The 21,491-nt window shown below is 35.1% G+C and overlaps 1 protein-coding gene across 4 annotated transcripts in view; it reads left to right on the top strand.

Moving 5' to 3' along the window:
* FARS2 (phenylalanyl-tRNA synthetase 2, mitochondrial) overlaps positions 1 to 21,491 on the top strand; it is a 499,567-nt gene that overhangs the window by 145,245 nt on the left and 332,831 nt on the right. For all 4 annotated transcript variants that reach the window (XM_077886004.1, XM_077886002.1, XM_077886005.1 and 1 more), the window contains one exon: positions 17,971 to 18,130. In XM_077886004.1, coding sequence (XP_077742130.1) covers positions 17,971 to 18,130 — 160 coding nt within the window. The remainder of the gene's footprint in view (positions 1 to 17,970; positions 18,131 to 21,491) is intronic.

Below are 21,491 nucleotides of genomic sequence, written 5' to 3'. Positions count from 1 at the left end.
ACAATATCATAAATCCAGGTCTTTTCTTTCTGGAGGGTTTCTTCTGAACCACTTTTAGGTTTGAGCACTATTTCTTCTGCTTCCTCACCTCTGTGAGGTTCATTTATTTGCTCAGTGCTGAAACACTCCAATTCCACATTTCTACTGCTCTTTTCATTTGGTTCTGTGCTTTCCTTTAGTGAAGAAGGAAAGCACTGAGGTAACCTCCATCAAGCACTGGTGTCATAGTAGGTGCTACAGGAGTGTCCTCCTTGTGCTCGATACTGCCTTTGGAAGTACACGTGGCCTCTGCCACACATTGCCTTCCTGTCGATGAAGCAGAACATTCTGCAATTTCTGTTTGGTTTCAAAGCAGTCTTCCCTAGATAACTGTCTACATTGATGCACTTACACATATTAATGCATTTGAAAGGCAAACCTTAATTATTTTTTGAGAGATTTATTGGACCTCATGCAATAGTAATGATTTAATTAGGATAAATTGTCACTATTTTATATACGGTGCCTAAAGCAGTATCACTGTGTGAAATTGTGGCAGCTCATTCCTGTTCGTGTTTTATATTCAGTTCCTAATCCAGTCCACCTGACTCTATAGATTCTTGCCACATAGAAGACAAAGAGATGATAATATACATATTGTCATGGAAATTACCACAGAAACTGGAAGATGGGTCCGTGAGTCTGATTTTGGTTTGAATTCGGACTCTACCACTTACTTGTTAAGTGGCAAATTACTTAACTTCTCCAAACCTCAGGTTTCTGAGAAATGGGAAAATAAGGATTGTGAGGATTAAATGGAGACATAGAGTAAGTAAGCTAAGCACTTAGTAAGGCAGCAAATAGAGTAAATGATCTAAAACTATTAGCCAGTGGTAGTGCAAGCAGCAGTAGCAGCAGCAGCAGCAAAATTTGTTATAGGGTCATTTCACGGTAATTCAGAGGCATGGTGGGTATTTAGCATTGTTATAAAAGGCAGACTGTATAGATTAAACCAGTGATCAATGGATATCTTTAAATGGCTGAATAGAAAAACTACTGCTTTATCCATCACAGACCAGTCCTGAATAACTCCATCCTGCTATCATCCAAGTCCTCTTTATACTTGGTCACTTATGATTTTTGCATAGATGTATATTATTCTTCTGACCTTTTTCTTTTTTATTTGCTTTTTAAATGTGTGTTTAAAAATCTGGGCCATTTTGAAAAATCCCTTTGACTGTCTAAATTTTAAATTTAATTGGCTTTTGCAGCCCACTTTTAGTTTTAAGCCTGATTAGAATTAATTTCTCACATTCATTCTTTTCTCATCTGTGAACTACTTGTCCTGGCTTTTGTAAGCAATTGCAGTAGTGCTGGAATTTGTGTTCTGGGTCATTCGGGTTTATGCAAGGACACTTAAGAAAATGTCAGAGAAATAGAAGGAATCCTAGTAGAAAAACAAATAACATAGCCTGTTGTGTGCAGTTAATGGAAATCAAATTTAATTTCATCATCAGTGGCTGTCTCTCAAACATAAAGCAGAGAGAGAGCCAGCCACTTAAAGTCCCTGGAATCAGGGGTGAGCTGAGTTGGTTTAGTCCCATTGTGGTGACTAATTGGCTCAGTGATCTTAGCTTCTGTGGATCTTACCCTCTCTGAATTTCATTTTCTTACTTGGAGTTGGTTTTGTTGATCTGTAAAGTCTCTTCCAGTTTCACTCATATTTGCTCTAGAAATAATACCTGGTTTGCTCACATGGTTTTATTCTTTTGTGTTGTATTGTGCTGATGGCATTACAAATTATTGCTTTTCTTTCTTTGAGAATTTTCCCAACTTGAATTGTTAGTGTATGTTACAATTATTTTTTTATTTTTAAAGATTTTATTTATTTATTCATGAGTGACACACAGAGAGAGGCAGAGACATAGGCAGAGGGAAACGCAGGCTCCATGCAGGGAGCCTGATGTGGGACTCGATCCTGGGACTCCAGGATCACGCCCTGGGCCGAAGGCAGACGGGCTTAACCACTGAGCCACCCAGGTGTCCCTATTACAATTATTTTTTTTATTATACCTCTATATTATATATACTATTAGATGTTAGTGATTTTTAAAAAGATAGTATTAAAATGAATGAATTCTTTTACTTATCATTGTCCTAAGCTCTCTACTATCTCTGAAGTTAGGGGCTTGATATGGGAGTGACATATTTTTCTAGTACGTAATTAAACTAATATATAACTATTAATATATTGTATATCTCCCTAAATCTTAAAAGAATAAATGCTACTTTTGGGGAAACATTGGTGGCTTTTGGGTTTCATATATCAACCATCCCTGCCCTCCCCTAACATTTTTGATAAGTTTTCTGTACCTACATGGACATGCAGTGCTCTGATTGATCTATTAAAACTAGATTGGCCACAATGAATAATTGAAACTTGTAGTGCACAAATGGACTCCCAGAATTATGATATGTTAACTGAAAGCTTGGGCAAGACACAGAGAGATTTATATGCCATGTGTGTCAAGTGTTCATAGCAGGAGTGGGAGGATGTGTAGGTGATGGGGAGGTTTTTATGACAAATGGAAGGGAACAATGAGTGGATCAAGAAAAATACTCTTTAAAAAATGATAATATGCCTTACAGGTATGAGATATGATTAATGTTACCAACAAGAACACCACAGTTGGAGAAGGGCACTCTCTTTTGTGAGATACACACTAGGGCTATCATCTTGGGTAAGACCAGAGAATGATTATGGTGCTTATCTTTCACCTGTTCAATAGTGTATTTGTGTAGCGTGTGTTACGAAAGGAGCGGAAATGATGAGACATCCTTGAGCTTTGTGTTCTGCTATTATGTTGAGAGAATATTTACTTTAGTTTTTATTTCCCTCAGTCTTGACCCATGAAAACCAGGAGAATCACCATATTGAACTAAATTTCTGACCTCAGGCTCTGAATTCCTAACTGATCAAGTATATCATTTTGTCTGCTTGAGTGGAAATTTGAGAGAGGATTCCATTTGTTCCTGGTAATGTAATGACCTTGGTGTAAAAAAGAGTATTTAAGCCCTAGAATGAGGGGACTATAAAGCCAATTTAATACATATATACATAAGGTTACAATAAAACCATATGGATATTATTGTTCACACAGAACCTAAGTATCCAATTAAGAAATATCTAATTGGATGGCTTTTGAGAAATATGCTATTTTCCTTGTTTCTTCTGTAAGTGACATGAAGCAGTGGTCATAGCTTTTACCTCCAAGTGTCACTTTGAAATATCCGTATTGCTAATACATACAAAAGTCAGTTTAAAATTGTTTTTTATACATTCAGTGTCCTTAAATAACAATATTAAAGGATTCTTTCTCATAATGCTCATTAACTTTTTCCATGACACTCATTTTGATATTTGGTGTGGTACAGGAACCGTATTACATCTTCTGAAAAGGGCGGTCTTCATCTGGTACCCTGGTTTTTATGGCTACCACCCAAAGAACATATCATTTGATGTCCTGGCTCTTGTGGCCAGTGGGGCTTGTGTTCATGGGTTTAACAGGACGGTAGCAAAGAAAGAAACAATTCTTAACTGGCTGTCCTCTTACCTACCAGTCTTCCCTTGAAGGAAGTGTATTTGCATATTTTGAAAATTGCTGCTTTACACTTTGGCTTCTAATCAGCCTACATCTAGGTGCTGACTGAGATCCTCCACTTTGGGACAGTAATAGGTCTTGTAGCATCCTCAACTACTGGGAGTGATTAAGTACAAAGAAGGCTACTTGAACAATGATAAAGGTTTGAGAAACCATCAAGAGCTGGGGACAGGGTTGAATGATAAGTTTCACCTTCTATACATGGCCACTCCATCAATAGTGAGAGAGGGAGTTGTTTTATCTAATGCACAGAAGCCAACACAGAGAGTTAAGGAAAATGAAGAAATAGAGGAATATGTTCTAAATAAAAAAAACAAAATACAATCTCAGAAAAAGACCTTAATGAAATAGATAAATGATTTACCTGAGAAAGAGATAAATGATTTACCTAAGAAAGTGTTCAAAATAATGGTCTTATTTATTTTTTTTAAATAATAGTCTTAAATGCTCACAAGGTTAGGAGAATAATGCATAACTAAAGTGAGAATTTCAACAAAGAGAAAATATAAGTACCAAACAAATTGCAAAGCTGAAAAATATAATATAATAACTGCACACAGAAATTCAACAGAGGATTCAACACCAGGCTAGATGAAGCTGAAGAAAGAATTAGTGGACTTGAACACAGGGCAGTAGAATTCATCCATTTGGAGGAGCAAAAAGAAAAAATAACGAGAGTGAAGATAACTTAAGGTATCTGTGGGACACCATCAGGAAGAGTATTTTGTATTATAGGGATCACAGAAGAAGAGATAGAAAGGGGCATATTTAAAGAAATCGTTATTGAAAACCTCCCTAATATGGAAAGGAAATAGACATCCATATCCAGGAAGTGCAGCATGTTCAAAATAAAATGAATACTAAGACATTATAATTAAATTGTTAAAAGTTGAAAGTAAGGACAAAATCTTTTTTAAAAAGAGTTTACAATTTTTAATTTTTTAAAATTTTATCTCTTTTTAAAGATTTTATTAATTTGAGAGAGAGAGCACAAGAAGGTGGAGGGTCAGAGGGAGAAGCAGATAGCCCACTGAGCAGTGCTTATCATGATAAGTGAGCTCTTAATCTCCATCATCTACTTCACTCATCCTCCCATCCCCTTGCTTTCTGGCAACCATTGGTTTGTTCTCTGTGTTTAGGAGCCTTTTTTTGTTTGTTTATCTTTGTTTTATTTCTTTAATTTCACATATGAGTGAATCCTATGGAATCTTAAGAGCAGCAACAACAATAAAAAATCTTATTTATAAGAGAACTTCCACAACCCTCCTATTCCATAAGACTATTAACAAAATTTTTAGCAGAAACTTTGCAAGAATGGCAGGATATATCCAGTGCCGAAAGAAAAACCTGCTCAGTCGAGAATACTATACTCAGCAAAGCTGTCCTTTAGATTCGAAGAAGAGTTTAGTTGACAAGAGCTGAAGGAGTTTATCTAGACTGACTTTAAAATAAATGTTAAAGGAATTTCCTTAAGCTGAATTAAAAAGGTGCTAATTAGTAATAGGCAAGCATAAAAATATATAAATCTCACTGATAATGTTAATTACACAATTAAATTGGAATAACGTAATGTTAGTGGGTTAATCACTTATAACTCTAGTATGAAGGTTAAAAGACAAAAGTAGTAAAAATACAGCAATTTGTTAATGGATACACAACATCAAAAGATGTAAGTTGTGACATTAAAACAAATGAGGGGAATAAAAATGTAGAACTTTATAATGTGTTCAGCATTTTAGTTGTTAACAGCTTAAAACAAATTGTTACAACTCTACTGTATTTTAGGTAAGCCTCTGGGTAACCACACAACAAAAACCTGTAGTAGATACAGAAAAGATAAAGGAATGTAAATATACCGATACAGAAAATCATGAACTCACAAATGAAGAGAACAAGAGAAATAGAAAGGAACAAAGGAATTATAGAACCACTAAAAAAATGGTAATAAGTCCATACCTATCAATAATTATTTTAAATGTAAATGTCAGTCTACCAATCAAAAGACATAGAGTGGCTCAATGAATAAAAGAAAACAAGACTCAACTATATGATGCTTAGAAGAGGCTTAATTCAGGGTTAAGGACACACACAAACCTAAAGTGAAGGAATAGAAAATGGTATTCCATGCATAGAAACCCAACAAAAGCTGGGGTAGCTATACTTACATCAGATAAAATAGACTTTAATAGTACTAGGAGACAAAGAAGGCCATTATATAATGGCAAAGGAGGTTACTCCAACAAGAGGATATAACATTTGTAAATATGCACAACATGGGCACCTAAACATATATAAAATAAATATTAACCCAACTAAGGGAATAAATAGACAGCTATACAATAATAGCAGACTTCTATATCTCACTCTCATTAGTGGGCAGATTATGCAGACAGAAAATCAATAAGGAAATGAAAGACTTAGAACTATACAGTAGTAGATGGACTTTCTAGATATTTACAGAAAATTCCATCCAGTACAGTATACATTCTTCTCTTCTTCATGAACTCCCCCACAATAGGTCATATGTTAGGCTACAGAAGAAATCTTAATAAAGAAGACTGAAGTTACATTAAGCATCTTTTCTGGTCACAGTGATATGAAGCTAGAAATCAATAGTCGATGAAAACTGAACAAATCATAAACATGTGGAGATTAAATAACATGCTACTGAACAGTCAGTAAGTCAAAGAAGAAATAAAAACAAATCAAAATATACTTTGAGACAAATGAAAATGGAAAAACAGCATACTAAAGCTTATGAGGTGCATTGAAAGCGGTTTTATAAGGGAAGTTCATAGTGATAAACATCTAAAATTAAGAACTAAAAATTTTCATATAAACAACCTAAGTTTACAATGCAAAGAACTAGAAAAAGAAAAATAAATGAAGCCCAAAGTTAATAGAAGGAAGGAAATAACAAAGATGAGAATGGAAAAAAGTGAAATAGAGGCTGAAAAGTAAGTAGAAAAGACCAATGAACCTAAGAACTGTTTTTTTTTTTTTTTTGGAAAGATAAGCAGAATACACATATCTTTAGATTGACTTACCAAGAGAAAAAGTGAAGAGACACAGTATAAATAAAATCAGAAATGAAAGATGAGATGTTACAACTGATACTGCAGAAATACTACTATGAACAATTGGATACCAACAAATTGGATAACTTAGAAGAAGTGGACAAATTCCTAGAAACATGTAATCTACTAACACTGAATTATGAAGGGCTAGAAAATCTGGACAGACTTGGGGTGCCTGGGTGACTCAGTTGGTTAAGTGTCCTGACTCTTCATTTCAGCCCCAGGTCTTGAGCTCAGTGTTCTGAGTTCAAGCCATGTGTTGGGCTCCATGCTCTGCATGGAGCCTACTTAAACGAAAAAAATCTAAGCAGACCAGTAATGAATTAGGAGATTGAAATAGTAATCACAAACCTCCTAGTAAACAACAGCCCACAACCAGACTTCTTCATTGGCTAATTCCTCTAAATATTTAAAGAAGAATTAATACCAATCCTTTTCAAACTTTCCCAAAAAATAGAAGAGGAGAGAGCACTTTTAAAATCATTTTACAAGGTGAGAATTACCCTGATAACCAAAACCAGGAAAAGAAAATACAACGAAAGAAAATTACAGGCATTCTTTAGAGATATTTCAGGTTCAGTTCCAGACCACTACAAAAAAGTGAATGTCACAATGAAGTGATACAAATGAATTTTTTGGATTCTTAGTTCATGTAAAATTTATGTTTGTGCTATACTGTAGTCTGTTAAGTGTGCAATAGCGTTATGTCTAAAAAGCAATGTACATACCCGAAATAAAAATTCTTTATTGCTAAAAATGCTAATCACCATCTGAACTTTCAGTGAGTTGTAATCTTTTCGCCGGTGGAGGGTCTTGTCTCACTGTTGCAGGCTGCTGATGATCAGGGTGGTGGTTGCTGAAAGTTGGAGTAACTGTGGCAATTTCTTAGAGTAAGACAGTGATGAGGTTTGCAGCATCAGTGGACTCTTCTTTCACAATTGATTTCACAATTGATTACCTTAACAACTAAGTTATGTCATTCTAAATCATCCATTATCATCTCAACAGTCTTTATGGCATCTTCACTGGGAATAGGTACCATGTCAGGAAACCACTTTCTTGGGATGCCTGAGTGGCTCAGCAGTTGAGCATCTGCCTTCGGCCCAGGGCGTAATCCTGGAGTCCGGGGATTGAGTCCCACATCAGGCTCCCTGCATGGAACCTGCTTCTCCCTCTGCCTGTGTCTTTGCCGCCCTCTCTCTCTCTCTCTCTCTCTCTGTGTGTGTCTATCATGAATAAATAAATAAAATCTTAAAAAAAGAAAAAAAAAAAAGGAAACCACTTTCTTTGCTCACCCATAAGAAGCAACTCCTCATCTGTTCAAGTTCATGAGATGGCAGCAGTTCAGTCACATCTTGAAGCTTCACTTCTAATTCTAGTTCATTTGCTGTTTCCATCACATAGTACTTCCTCCAGTGAAGGTTCAAACCTTCAATTTGTAAAAAATGCAATTTGTTTGAAGTGCAAGGAATTGAAGCACAAAAAAAATGAGGAATGTCTGTAGTACAATCCATTATCCCTGATGAACATAGATAAAAAAATCTCCAACAATATTAGCAAGCTGAACTCAACAGGACATTAAAAGGTTCATACACCATGACCAAATGGGATTTTTTTTTTCCAGGGTTGCAAGGAGGATTCAACACCTGCAAATCAAACTGAGGCACCATATCACCATAACATGGGATAAAATTCATAAGAACTCAATAGATGTAGAAAAAAAAATTTGACAAAATTCAACATCCATTTATGGTCAAACAAACAAACAAAACTCACAAACTGTGTAGAGAGGGAGTGTCTTCCATGTAATAAAAGGCCATATATAACAAGCCCACTGCTAACATGCTCAATGATGGAAAACTGGAAGCATTTTTTTTTTTTTTTTTACCTAAGATTAGGAACTAGACAAGGATGACTCTTCTTGTAATTTTTTTTTAATTTTTATTTATTTATGATAGTCATACAGAGAGAGAGAGAGAGAGGCAGAGACATAGGCAGAGGGAGAAGCAGGCTTCATGCACCAGGAGCCTGACGTGGGATTTGATCCCGGGTCTCCAGGATCACGCCCTGGGCCGAAGGCAGGCACTAAACCTCTGCGCCACCCGGGGATCCCCTCTTGTAATTTTTATTCATTATATTACTGGAAGTCCTAGACAGTAATATTAGACTCAAAAAATAGTATTCAAATTGGAAAGCAAGAAGTAAAACTATTTTATTTGCAGATGACATGATATTAATAAAGACCTTACTAAAAAAAATGATATTAATAAAGACCTTACTAAAAAACTGCTTAACTAATTAATAAATTCAGTTAAGTTGCGGGGTGAGAAATCAATATACAAAAATGTTATATTTCTATACACTAGTAATAAATGATCCAAAAGAGAAATATTAATTTGGATTAATACCCAAAATATATAAAGATCCCATGAGAGTCAATTTAAAGAAAGGCAATTAAAAATGGGAGGAAGAGATGAATACATATTTCCCCAAAGAAGACATAGATATGGCCAACAGATACATCTAAAGATAATCAACATTACTTTTCATCAGGGAAATGCAAAGCCACAATGAGATACTACTTTATGCCTATTACAGTGGTTTCTGTCAGAAAGACAGGAATTAACAAGTGTTGGCAAAGATATGGAAAAAAGGGATTCCTTGTGCACTGTTGGTGGGAATATAAATTAGAATAGTCTCTATGGAAAATAGCATGGAGTTTTCTCTTAAAAATATAACTACCACATGATCCAGCAGTCCCACTTCTTCCAGGCATTAGCCCAAAGGAAGAGAAATCACTATCTTGAAATATATCTGTACCCCCATGTTCATTGCAGCATTATTTACGATAGTCAATATATGGAATCACCATAAGGGTCTATTGATGATGAACGCATAAAAAAGATGTGTATACATACACACACACACGCCCAGCCATAAAAACAAAGGAAATCCTGCTGTTTCCTATAACATATGCAGACCTTGAGGGCATTATGCTTAGTGGAATGTCAGAAAAAGGCAAATAGTGTATGACCTCACTTATATATGAAATCTAAAAAACCTGAACTCCTAGAGAACAGATTGTTGGTTGCCAGAGGCGGGGGGTTAGGAGGTAAGGCAAAATGGGCAAAAGGTGGTCAAAGGTTACCACTTCAATTATAAGATAAATAAGTTCTGGGGATGTTATATACAGCCTGGTGGCAGTAGACCATAATACTGTATAGTATATTTGAAGCTTGATAAGAGAGTAGACCTTAAAATTTCTCATCGTAAGAAAAAACCATTTTGTGAATGTGTGTGATGGTAGATGTTAACCAAAGTTGTTTTGGTAATCATTTCACAATTATACATATTTGAAGTCATAATGTTGTATACCTAAAAGCTGTATGTCCCGTTTTACCTCATTAAATATATAAATATAAAAAGGCTGACCTTCATCTTCTGGAGTGGACACAGAGCAGGGCAGTCACCCTGCGGGCCCCCATTTCATGTGTTTTGGTAGTTACACCAAAGTAATTCCACTCAGCTCCAGTTTCCTTTTCTAGTTGAATAACTTTTTTTTCCTAGTTGAATAACTTGATGTTGTGTTGATCATTTGTTTGTTTTAATGCATGATTGTGAGTAAAAGGTTCTTTTCTATTAGCCAGCTAGGTCATGTAATAGAATTTTTACTTTTAGTGGACTATAAAAGGTATCTTTTGGAACCTGGGGCTTTTACATTTCTATCAGTTATTTATTTTGTGAGGAGAACATCTTTTACCTGGATATTCATTTTGATGAAGAGTACCACATTCCTTTTTCCTTTGTACCATTACTGATGAAATGTTCCTTTCCATTTCACCTTAGTGTTCAGCTCTCCACATTTCTTTCTAATTAATGTGTCCTTAGAGTGGTACTCATTTATGGAAAAACAACAGCTTTATTTTCATCTATAGGAATATTAAGTACTATATGCTGATTTTGTGTGTGTGTGTGTGTGTGTGTGTAGTTATTTTGGGGTCAGTGACTGTATTCATGTAATATGGTAAGTTACTTGTGCTTTTATTTGTGTATTATAAGCCACATGGTGTCGATACGTATAATTTTTAATTTTGATCACTTGGTAAAGATAGCATCTGCTAGATTTCTGCACCATGAAGTAACTATTCTTCCCCTTGCAACTAATACGTTTTTTGTGGAGGGATACTTTGAAGCTATGTAAATATCCTTTTTCTCATTATATTTAGCCCCACTAACTTTAGAGCCAGATGTTCATTTTTTTTATCCATCATTTCTTCTAAAGCTGTTGTGTAGGGATCCCTGGGTGGCGCAGCGGTTTGGCGCCTGCCTTTGGCCCAGGGCGCGATCCTGGAGACCTGGGATCGAGTCCCATGTCGGGCTCCCGGTGCATGGAGCCTGCTTCTCCCTCTGCCTATGTCTCTGCCTCTCTCTCTCTGTGTGACTATCATAAATAAATAAATAAATAAATTAAAAAAAAAAATAAAGCTGTTGTGTAGAATTTTATTTTTAGGAAGGCTTTTACCTTCTCCCATATATTTATTCAATTAATTATATCAGCATGACTTTGTAGGTAATTATTTTATCGGTTATATATCGCCTTACTGGAATTATTTATTTCACTTTACAGCTAACCCCTCCCCCCTCCCCCCCCGTTGGCCAGTGGGAGCCCCTTCCACTAGTCTCCTGTTTCTTTTGACACGTTTTCATCATTTTTGAGTCCCACGTCGTATCTTGGGTTCATGGTGTGCTTCCTTCGTCCCAACCCTGGAATCAATTCATTTTTTTAAGGGGCCCTGCTTTTTTATTGAAAAATGGTATTTAGAATCCCAGGCTTGAGTGTAATATTGCTATTGGGATGTCATTGCTTCTCATTCCCCTCAATGGACAGAAAATATATGTACATGTACTTTTATTTGTTTTAATCAATGTATATGTAGAAAATATGAATTTATATGGATACTTCCGTTTCATGATGACATGAGTCTTTCTAGCTCTCCTCATGTTTTTGTTTTTGGACTGTGAGTGAATAACCTGGTTCTCCTTACTCAGTTTTAGAATGAACATTGAGTAGTTTCAGAAATGTTGACATATACTTTTGTGGAAAAAAATTACATGCTGGTATATATTTGCTGTTATTTTCTGTTAAGAAAATAGTTAGAATATCACTTTTCAAATTTACTTTGGTTAATTTTTTCCTACCCTCTTCAGTGTGTGTCAGCGTCATTTATTAAGAATAGAAGCAGCTCTATTGTTACTCATGGTATTCTGCTTTAAGTTCTCGCCATATCTGGGTGAGTTCTGATTATTTGTAATTTTTTTAGTAGGTAAAACATTCCTGTGATTCTAAAAGTCAGAAGTATACAAAAAAGTTTACTTCAAAAAGTTACTCCTGTCTCATCCTCACTCCCAACACCTCCTTCTTTTTACTCCATTCCCATTCACTGATTCTTTTCAGTCTTCAATCTGTTACCACCCGATTTCCTTTACAAAATCAACCTCTTTAGGTTCATCTTTTTGATGTTATTTGTTCATTTTATTTTATACAAATGTACAGATCTGTGTATGTTTTAGTATTTTCTTTTTTTTTTACATGAAAGAAGTATAATTGGTTTTTTAAAAGATTTTTTAAATGTATTTTGGAGTGAGAAGGGGAGAGAGAGATAGACAGTGATTGCACAGAGGGATAGTAAAAGGGAGAAGCAGGCTTCCCACTAAACAGGGAGCCCAATGGGGCCTCAATCCTAGGACCCCCAGTTCATGACCTGAGCCTAAGGGAGACACTTAACTGACTGAGCCACCCAGGTGCTCTTATAATTGATAAATGATATATGCTTTTTTTGCACTTTGCTTTTCTCACTTAGCAATGTACCTTGAGAATCAGTTCAGAGAGATTTTCGTTCTCTCTCCTATCTCTAAAATACTCCAATGATGGATAGATCATATATTAACTTATCTCTTCTGTATGGACATTTTTTTTGTTTGTTTGTTTCCCATATGTTGTAGTTACAAACAATGCTACAATGAAAACCTTGAATATAGGTATTAGTTCTGGAGGTTTATCTTCAGGGTAAATAGAAGTGGGAGGATTGAGTAAGGAGGTGAATGCATATGTAATTTTGTTAGCTATTGCCAGATTTGCCTTTAAAAGAGTTCTACCAATTTCTGTGTTTTTGTCAACAATCTCTGTATGAGTTTTCACAGGTCCCACCAGAAGAGTGTGTTTTGAGTTTTAATTTTTCTAATGTCATACTGTTGTTTTAATTTGCATTTCTCTTCTGAATATCTTTCACGTGTTAAGAGTCATTATCTTTTTTTTTTGGTGAATTATATGTTCATATATGTTTCCCTTTTTTCTTTTTCTTTTTTTTTTTTTTAATTTTTATTTATTTATGATAGTCACAGAGAGAGAGAGAGAGAGAGAGAGAGAGAGGCGGAGACATAGGCAGAGGGAGAAGCAGGCTCCATGCACCGGGAGCCCGATGTGGGATTCGATCCCGGGTCTCCAGGATCGCGCCCTGGGCCAAAGGCAGGCGCCAAACCGCTGCGCCACCCAGGGATCCCGTTTCCCTTTTTTCTTGATGTTTTGTCAACTCTTAAAAGTTCCTTATATATTTGGATAATTGTCACTTTGTCCTGTTGTTTCCTGAAAAACTTTTTCCTTTTTCCTTTTTTCAATTTCCATGTAGAAGGGCGTGTATATTTTCTTTTTTTCTGTTAATGACTTTCAGTTTGTAGTATTGGGGTAGAAATGTAACTTATTATTTCTTATTATGAGACGCACTTCTTTCTTCTTTATGGAACATACTTATATTTTTATTAAAAACTGATATATGATCAATTTTTGTTCATGTTGTCTGGCTCCTTGAGATGAAAATGTATTTTATACTGTCAAGTAGTAAGATATTTATATTATTTCCTTTATTAGTTATGTTGTTTAGGCCTTCTGTCTTCTTAGTTAATTTTGTGTACTTGATTTTATCCTAAGAATGTATTAAATTCTCCCAGTATTAGTGTTTTAAAGTGTGTCTTTTGCATCTCCTATGGATTTTTCAAAATAAGTGTGATTACTGTGTTATTTGATTTATAAATATTGATAAGCCCTGCATATTATTATGATTTGAAAATTTTAGAATTAATGTCTTGTTTTTCATGTTTAGTGTTGTTATTGTTTTTGTTTTTTGCTTGAATTTTACCTTTTCTGATTTCATGATTGCTGTGCTTGATGTTTCGTTACTATTTGCTTGTTATACTCTGTTTCTTACTTTTAACATTGTCTTAGATGTGTTTCTTATAAACAACATATAGTTAGGTCCTGCTTTGTTATCAAATTTAATGTTTTTGTTCTTTTTTTTTCCTTTTAAGAGGTGAATCAAGTCCATTCACACATAGTGATATGCCTGATATGTTTGGTCTCAACTCCGTCATAATATTGTGTAATTATGAATTATTTTATATTCAGCATATTTCTTTCTCCACCAAATATATTTTATTTTGTTTTTTTGCCTTTGAATTAATTTTTTTTGCCTTTTAGAAAGGTTCATATTTTTGTTTTAATGGTAACTGTTCTATTTACATCATTTTAAATACTCTCATTTCACCATTTTCTTATTTAACCTACTAGTTTGTTTTAAAGGTGTTTTTTAACTATTACCTGTCATGTATACAGTAACCAATTTGTATTTTTCTTTTTTTTTAATTTTTTTTATTTTTTATTTTTATTTATTTATGATAGTCACAGAGAGAGAGAGAGAGAGAGAGAGAGAGAGGCAGAGACACAGGCAGAGGGAGAAGTAGGCTCCATGCACCGGGAGCCCGATGTGGGATTCGATCCTGGGTCTCCAGGATCGTGCCCTGGGCCAAAGGGAGGTGCCAAACCGCTGCGCCACCCAGGGATCCCCAATTTGTATTTTTCATTTGCCACTTCTACTCCCTCTCCTTCCATTTCTTATTTTATTATTTCTACTTTGTTTTAGTCTCAGATCTATAATTTTATGTGTTAATGTGTTATTCATTATTAATGTGGTAGGTTTTTTGGTGAATATTTCTCAGTTACCTTTTGCTTGAATAAAGTTTATGCTTTAGTGAATTCTTTAAAAAGAGCTCATTAAGGGATGCCTCAGTGGCTCAGCGGTTGGACATCTGCCTTTGGCTCAGGGTGTGATCCCAGGTCCAGGAATCAAGTGTCACATTGGGTTCCCTGCAGGGAGCCTGCTTCTCCCTCTGTCTATGTCTCTGTCTCTGTGTCCTCATGAATAAATAAGTAAAACCTTGGGAAAAAAAACACCAGCTCATTAATATGAAATTTCCCGTGTTGTTGTATGTTTAGAGCTTTTTCTGTAGACCTGATGTGCAAAAGCCAGTGTTGCTGGGTATAAAATTCTTGGTACATAACTTTTTCTTTCTTTTTAAAAATTTTTTTTAATTGTTATTGGATTGTTTGAAAATGTGACTCCCCTGCTGCCCTGCTGCATGTTATTTCAAAGAGTCTGATGCTAGTCTAATTGCTTTGCCCTTCTAAGTTATTTGATCATTTTGCTTGGAGGCCTAGGGTATTTTTTTCCTCTTTATCTTTGAAGTCTGATAGTGTTTATCAGAATATGTCTTGTGTTTTGTCCTCCCAAGCTACATTTTCTCAAGTACTCATTTTATCTGGTGCCCATTAGTTCTGGTCTCATGGTGTTCTCTCCTCTTATAGGGATTTCCAATTATATACGTGTTATTCCTTCTTTGCATGACTTCCATTTCCACCACTTTCTCTCAGATTCTTCTTTCTTCACCTTGTTGTTCTTGTCTTGCTTTCTTCCTACTTTTCTTTAATGTTCCTAATTAAATCTTCCCTGAGGCTCTTCTCTACCATGTACTTCGTGATTTAGACTTCTATTTCAAGAAAATTTTGTTGTCTTTCCTTTCTGAGTTTAATCAATTTTATTTTCATTTCTTCCTGTTTTTCATACATTTTTGTTCTTAATTTTTGAGTTTCTGACTCAAGCAGTTATTCATAACCCCAAATGCTTTTTAGTGTATTTAATTTGGTTTTGAAGTATTATGTTACCTTCTTCTGCTGCTGCCTCTTGACTTTCTTTTTGAGGAAAAGGGGAAAATAGAGTTTCATCAGTTAAGCTGTACTGAGTGTTTCTGGTATTTTCTATGTAGCTTTATTTCATCTTCTTCTGTTACTTTTTGTGGGTGTTTGGTTTGGAAGAAATTGTAGTTGCCTGGTGCCCTCTTCTGTTAGTGCAGCAAAGTACAGAGCCTCCAGTGGAATTTTTTGTTTTATTTTGTATTGTTTTGTTTTTTGGATGAGATGGGAAGGAAATGATTTTATAAACCTTCTAAGTTTTTAGGTTTGCTTTATTTTTATGCAACCCCATTCAGTTGCTAAAGGATGTCTTTCATTATTTTCATCTTTTTCTTTTCCATTGTGACCATGCATTTTGAGGATTGTCACATTTAATTGGTCATGCTGTCCCTTCATTGTGATCTTTAGTCACATATCTTAGAATACTTGTAGGATTTTCACACTTACAGTCACTTACTCTTTTTAGTGGTATTTTAGATCAACCTTAATCCTTCACCAATTCCCCTTTTTTCTCTTACCCTCAATTTTTCTCTGCTTGTGCTTGCTTACTTCAAAGGTAAAAAGTGGGATGGAATTTAATAGTTCCTTTTCTCTGGGAATTATTTAACTTGCATGCCTTCCTTCTTTCCTCCTTTGCTTCCTTGCTCCCTCTCTTCCTCCCTTCCTTCTTTTTTACATATAATCATTTTGAAATTTGGGCATTGTCCTTTTCCCATGTTATTTAACAATTTTATTTACTCTTTTTGTTGTTCTCAGTTATTTTAGAATAGTTGTTGAAGAACAGACTTTGGCAGCTGCATTGTCTTCACTCTAATAGGACTAGTTTGATTTATAGGATAGTAGAATCTTTTTTTGAGATTTTCTTTTGATTTTACTAGACACTTAGAGAAGCTACCAGTCTCCGATTGCTTTAGTTTAGTTTCACAGCCTGAGATTCTCTCTCTTGCCCAAATAATGTGACTCCTAACTGCAAGTCTGTACAAGAATATTGTATTCATCCTTATCATGGGGGTAAGTCCTTTAGGGCTGTTTATTGGATTATGCAATTTGGTCAGACACTGTGGGGTTTCACTTGACCGTGACTTGCTGTGGTAAGCTGTCATAACCAATGTTCAGCTTTTCAGTAGATACATTGCATATGCAGATATTCTCAGTGTTTCTCTCTGGCTTATGTGATGCTTTTTCCCCTGGTTTTGTGCTTTCCTGTAGAGTTTTAATTCCTCTCTATTGTATTACTTCTGTGCTTTTAGGAATTTTTGTATATTTTAATAGATTTATGAGGAGGCTTGGTTCTAATTATTCTGCTCAATATTACTAGAAATAGCAGTTGACTTATTTTTTTTTGTTAAAACATTAAATTTTTTTTTATTCTTGGGATATTAGGTGTTAAGAACAATAGATTCATTTGCTCAGTTCTCCATCTTGAGTCCTCTCCTAGCAGGTGAAGATTTACTTTGTTGTTAAAGATGGGTACACTTTATTATTTAAAGGAAGGAAGTGAGGGAACCAGCTTATGACTAATAAGAGATATGATTAATAATGATGATAATTAAAATGTATCTAGTCATTGCAGTATGCTATGCTTTTCATATGTTATTTAATTATCACAGTCTCTTAATTTAGTGTTATTATTTCTACTATACAAATCATTACCTGAAATTTATTTACCATAACACATAGCCTTGTGTTCACCTATATTTCATTTTCTTTCCTAAGTTTTAGAGATAACAGGGTTAAGCAAAGTTCAGCATGCTTTCTGCCTTCGTGTGCTTTACAGAATTTATTTCTTGGAATATACTTTCTTACTTTGTCTCAGGTCACACTGTAAGGACACTGTAGGATGTTCAAGAATACATTTTAGAGTCCGAAAACTTGATTCACTGGCATTTACACTAGCATTGAGGGTAATGTCTCTTTTGAGGAAATGACTGTAAGTTAAGCCAAAGTAAAATGAAGAGATGAGAAAAGATCAGGACAGTATCTTTTAATTCCCTAGAGACTCTCAATTACATGTAGCATAGTGCTTTGTTCAAAGTCCGTACTAAATGAGTGTTAATTTCAGTATGGTCATTGACTAGAAGACTTAATGGATTTATTCCCACATAATGTTTTTTCATGTAGGCTGTCCAGGATACTATTTTTATTTATGCATATTATTCCTCTTGGTTTACAGTTATTTGCTGGCATAAAGGATGGAGAGAGCCTACAGCTCTTTGAACAGAGTTCTCGCTCGGCTTACAAACAAGAGACACATACCATGGAGGCCACTAAGCTCATCGAGTTTGATCTTAAGCAAACACTTATCAGGCTTGTGACACATATTTTTGGAGATGGTAGGTACTTAAATGCTTTTGTCTTTCATTGGGGGCTTAAATGCTTAACAAATACCACCTTTCTGAAATCATTGAAGCTAATTGTATGTAACTGCATGTAGGTTTTTTTTTTTCTAGGTTGGGGCTTAGTGGTTTTGGCTCTCTATGAAGTAGAACTTACGGATTTTCTGGTTTATTTCACTTGAGCAGGAGGACATGAAAATGGAATTAGCTTGAGCAAGAAAAGTGATTACAACCTTTCATGAGAATGATAATGGATTAAGATAGTGGAGAGGAAGCCTACAGCTGATTAGTGTTATTATTATATTTTCATTAGGTCAGCCTTGGATTGTTGGGGCTAGATTCTCAACCATGTGAGTTGGCCCAGTGGAAAATTTTATATGTTGGCATACTGATTACTGCTATCAATAGCAAACACATTAACTGTGAATTTCCTGTAGGAAGAACAATCTTTTTAAGACCTGGATTCTCAGTTTATACTCTTAGTTATATCTCCAGCATAATTTCTTGTCTCTAATGCTGCCTATCCCCCTCACTATTTTAATTTACTCAAGACATTATTTTGCTTATTTTTAGGATGTAAAGAGAAGGTTAGGGGATGTTTTTAAGTCATGGCCTGTATTTTAAAATATGTTTAGAAGACAGAAGCCTAGCATGGTTCGGATTGTCTTCAATTTCTTACTATTTTTATGAACTTTTTAAAGGAACAGCTTTATTGAGTTATAATTGATACAAAATAAACTCTACATATTTAAAGTCTATACAAGCTGTTGACATTCAGTAAACTGAACATATGTACACACTTCTATGATTTTTGACATATGTATGCACCTATGAAACCACCAGCAGAATCAAGATAATGAACATGTCTATCACCCACAAAAGTGTCCTCCTGTTCCTTGGTAATCTCTCCTTCCTGCTCTTCATTACTTCTCCTTACCCCAGGCCATCAGTGATTACTTTCTGTCATTACTGACAGATTTTTATAAATGAATCCTATGATGTGTGTACCCTATTTTTGAGGGGGAGGCTGGTTTCTTTTACTATAATTATTTTAGGATCCATACATATTGTAGTGTGTATCAGTAGTTGATTTCTTTTTATTGCTTAGTGGTATTCCATTCCGTGGTTTGTTTATTTATTCATGTACCCATTCATATTTGTTTTTTCATCTAACTTTTGGTAGTTATTTGGATTGTTTCCAGTGTTTCGCTATTACAAGTAAAGCTATGCACATTCATGCACAATTCTTTGTAAGGATACATGCTTTTATTTTGCTTAGGTAAATACCTGGGAATGGAATGGCTATGTTATAAGGTCGTTGTATTTTAACTTTCTAAGAAGCCACTGAACTATATTCTGATGTGGTTGTGCCATTTTACATTCTTGCCAGTAGTGTATGAAAATTCCAGTTGCTCTACATCTTCAACAACACTTGATGTGTTCAATCATTTTATTTTTTATTTTAATGTATTTATTTTGTATGTATGTATGTATTTATTTATTCATTCCTTCATTGATTCAGAAAGGTGAGAGAGAGAGAGTTGGGGGCTGGTGCAGAGGGAGAGGGAGAGAGAATCTTAAGCTGGCTTCATGCCCATTGTGGAGTCTGAGGCAGGGCTTGATCTTGTGACACTGAGATCATGACCTGAGCCAAAATCCAGAGTCAGACGTGTACCTAACTGACTGAGCCACCCAGGCACCGCTGGTCAGTCATTTTAATTTTAGACATTCTAATGGGAATAATGGGTATGTCCAAGAAGTATTCAGCATATATAAAGAATACCTCCAAATAAACAAGCAAAAATCAACCTAAGAGAGAAATGGTGAACTTTTGGTGAAGAACAAGTCGTGTAGCTAGAATGACTAATGAACATAGGAAAAGATGTTCACCCTTATTAGTAACAAGGGAAAAGTAAATGAAAACCACTGTCAGTTACTGATTGTCATTTTTCATATGTGAAAACCTACATACCTAATATTTATAAGTGTTGACAAAGATACAGAAAAATAGTACATAATACATAGTGCTGTCCCTTTGTAGGGGTCTCAGTTATTGTGGAACTTGAGCTGGAACTTGAGTGCTCACCTACTACTCTTAATTTATGTTTATTTTTTTGTACCTCCAGTTTTCCCTACTTATGTGTGAATTCAAATTGCATTTACAAATATTCTTGTTCTAGTTTATTAGGCCTCTGCTACCCTGTTTTAGCAAGGCTTTAGAGTATATCAACAGCTGTATTATAACATGCATAGTTCATGTAATATTTAAGAAACCACTAAATAATCCTATATAGTCTTTATATTCCTGTATTTTTACAAAGAGTACATCAACTTTATGCTAGTGTCTTTTTCCAGAAGGCAGAAAGCCATATTAGGGAGGAGATAAAACCAGGCTTCTAAATGTATTCATACTGTTTTATTAAAATTAAAAAGATATAAAGTTAAATATGACAGAATGTTCTGATTTCATGAAACTGAATGGTGGGTGCATGGATGTTTGTTATTTTCTGTTTGTCTCTTGGTATGAAATATTTTGTATTAAAATAATGTAATTTAATAGTGAAACAGGTTTCAGATAGAGATTGCTGATAGGAAAATTCTATTCTAGCCAGCTTCTCTTTACTTTCATGATAAAAGGAAGGATTTGTGATATTTCTAGCAGTACTATTATCTATTTAATACTGGAATATGGGGGGATGGATTGTGTTGTTTAGGCTATTTTCGAGGCAGGTCAAGGTAGAAGGGCTGGTGTAGTTGAGGGAGAGATAGTGTTCCTTCTCCAGTAGTAGCTTTACAAAGAGATTCAGGATCATCAGAATTTACCTATTGTCAAACTATGGTAAATTGTTTTTAGAGCCCTCTTTTTTTACACCTTGCAACACATTTCTATCATCAAATGATTTGCTGTTGGTGAGGTTTAGATAACTGAGTGGTTTTGAATAGGCAGGTAGCCTCCTTCTTTAAATGCATAGTAGTATTTGTGTTTCTCCTATTTGGTTATTTTTATTCTTTTCTTCCCCCCTCCTCACCTGGTTAGTCCTCCCAGTCTCTTTACCCTTTAACTGGATAATTCTTTATTATTATTTTTTCCCCAACTAGGTAATTCTTATTTATCCTCTAGTGTCAACTCAGATGTCCACCGACCAGGAGGTGCCTCTTCTACATGCTTATCTAAACTCTCTTTGGGGGTGGGTTTTTATTTTTCTGAGCAGGAAGTGCTATTCGATTTCTGGCACATTGCCTGCATCCCAATATTGAATAAGTGAGACATAATCACTTGTTTTCAAGGAGCCTATCTTGACTCCTCTCACAAGGAAACGCAAAGTGTTTGTTATAGGAGCACATAGGAGAGGCACCT

This window comes from Canis aureus, chromosome 37, assembly GCF_053574225.1.
Source record: "Canis aureus isolate CA01 chromosome 37, VMU_Caureus_v.1.0, whole genome shotgun sequence".
Lineage (NCBI taxonomy): Eukaryota > Metazoa > Chordata > Mammalia > Carnivora > Canidae > Canis > Canis aureus.
Note: the sequence above shows the minus strand (reverse complement) of the source record. Positions and strands in the feature narration are given on the sequence as shown.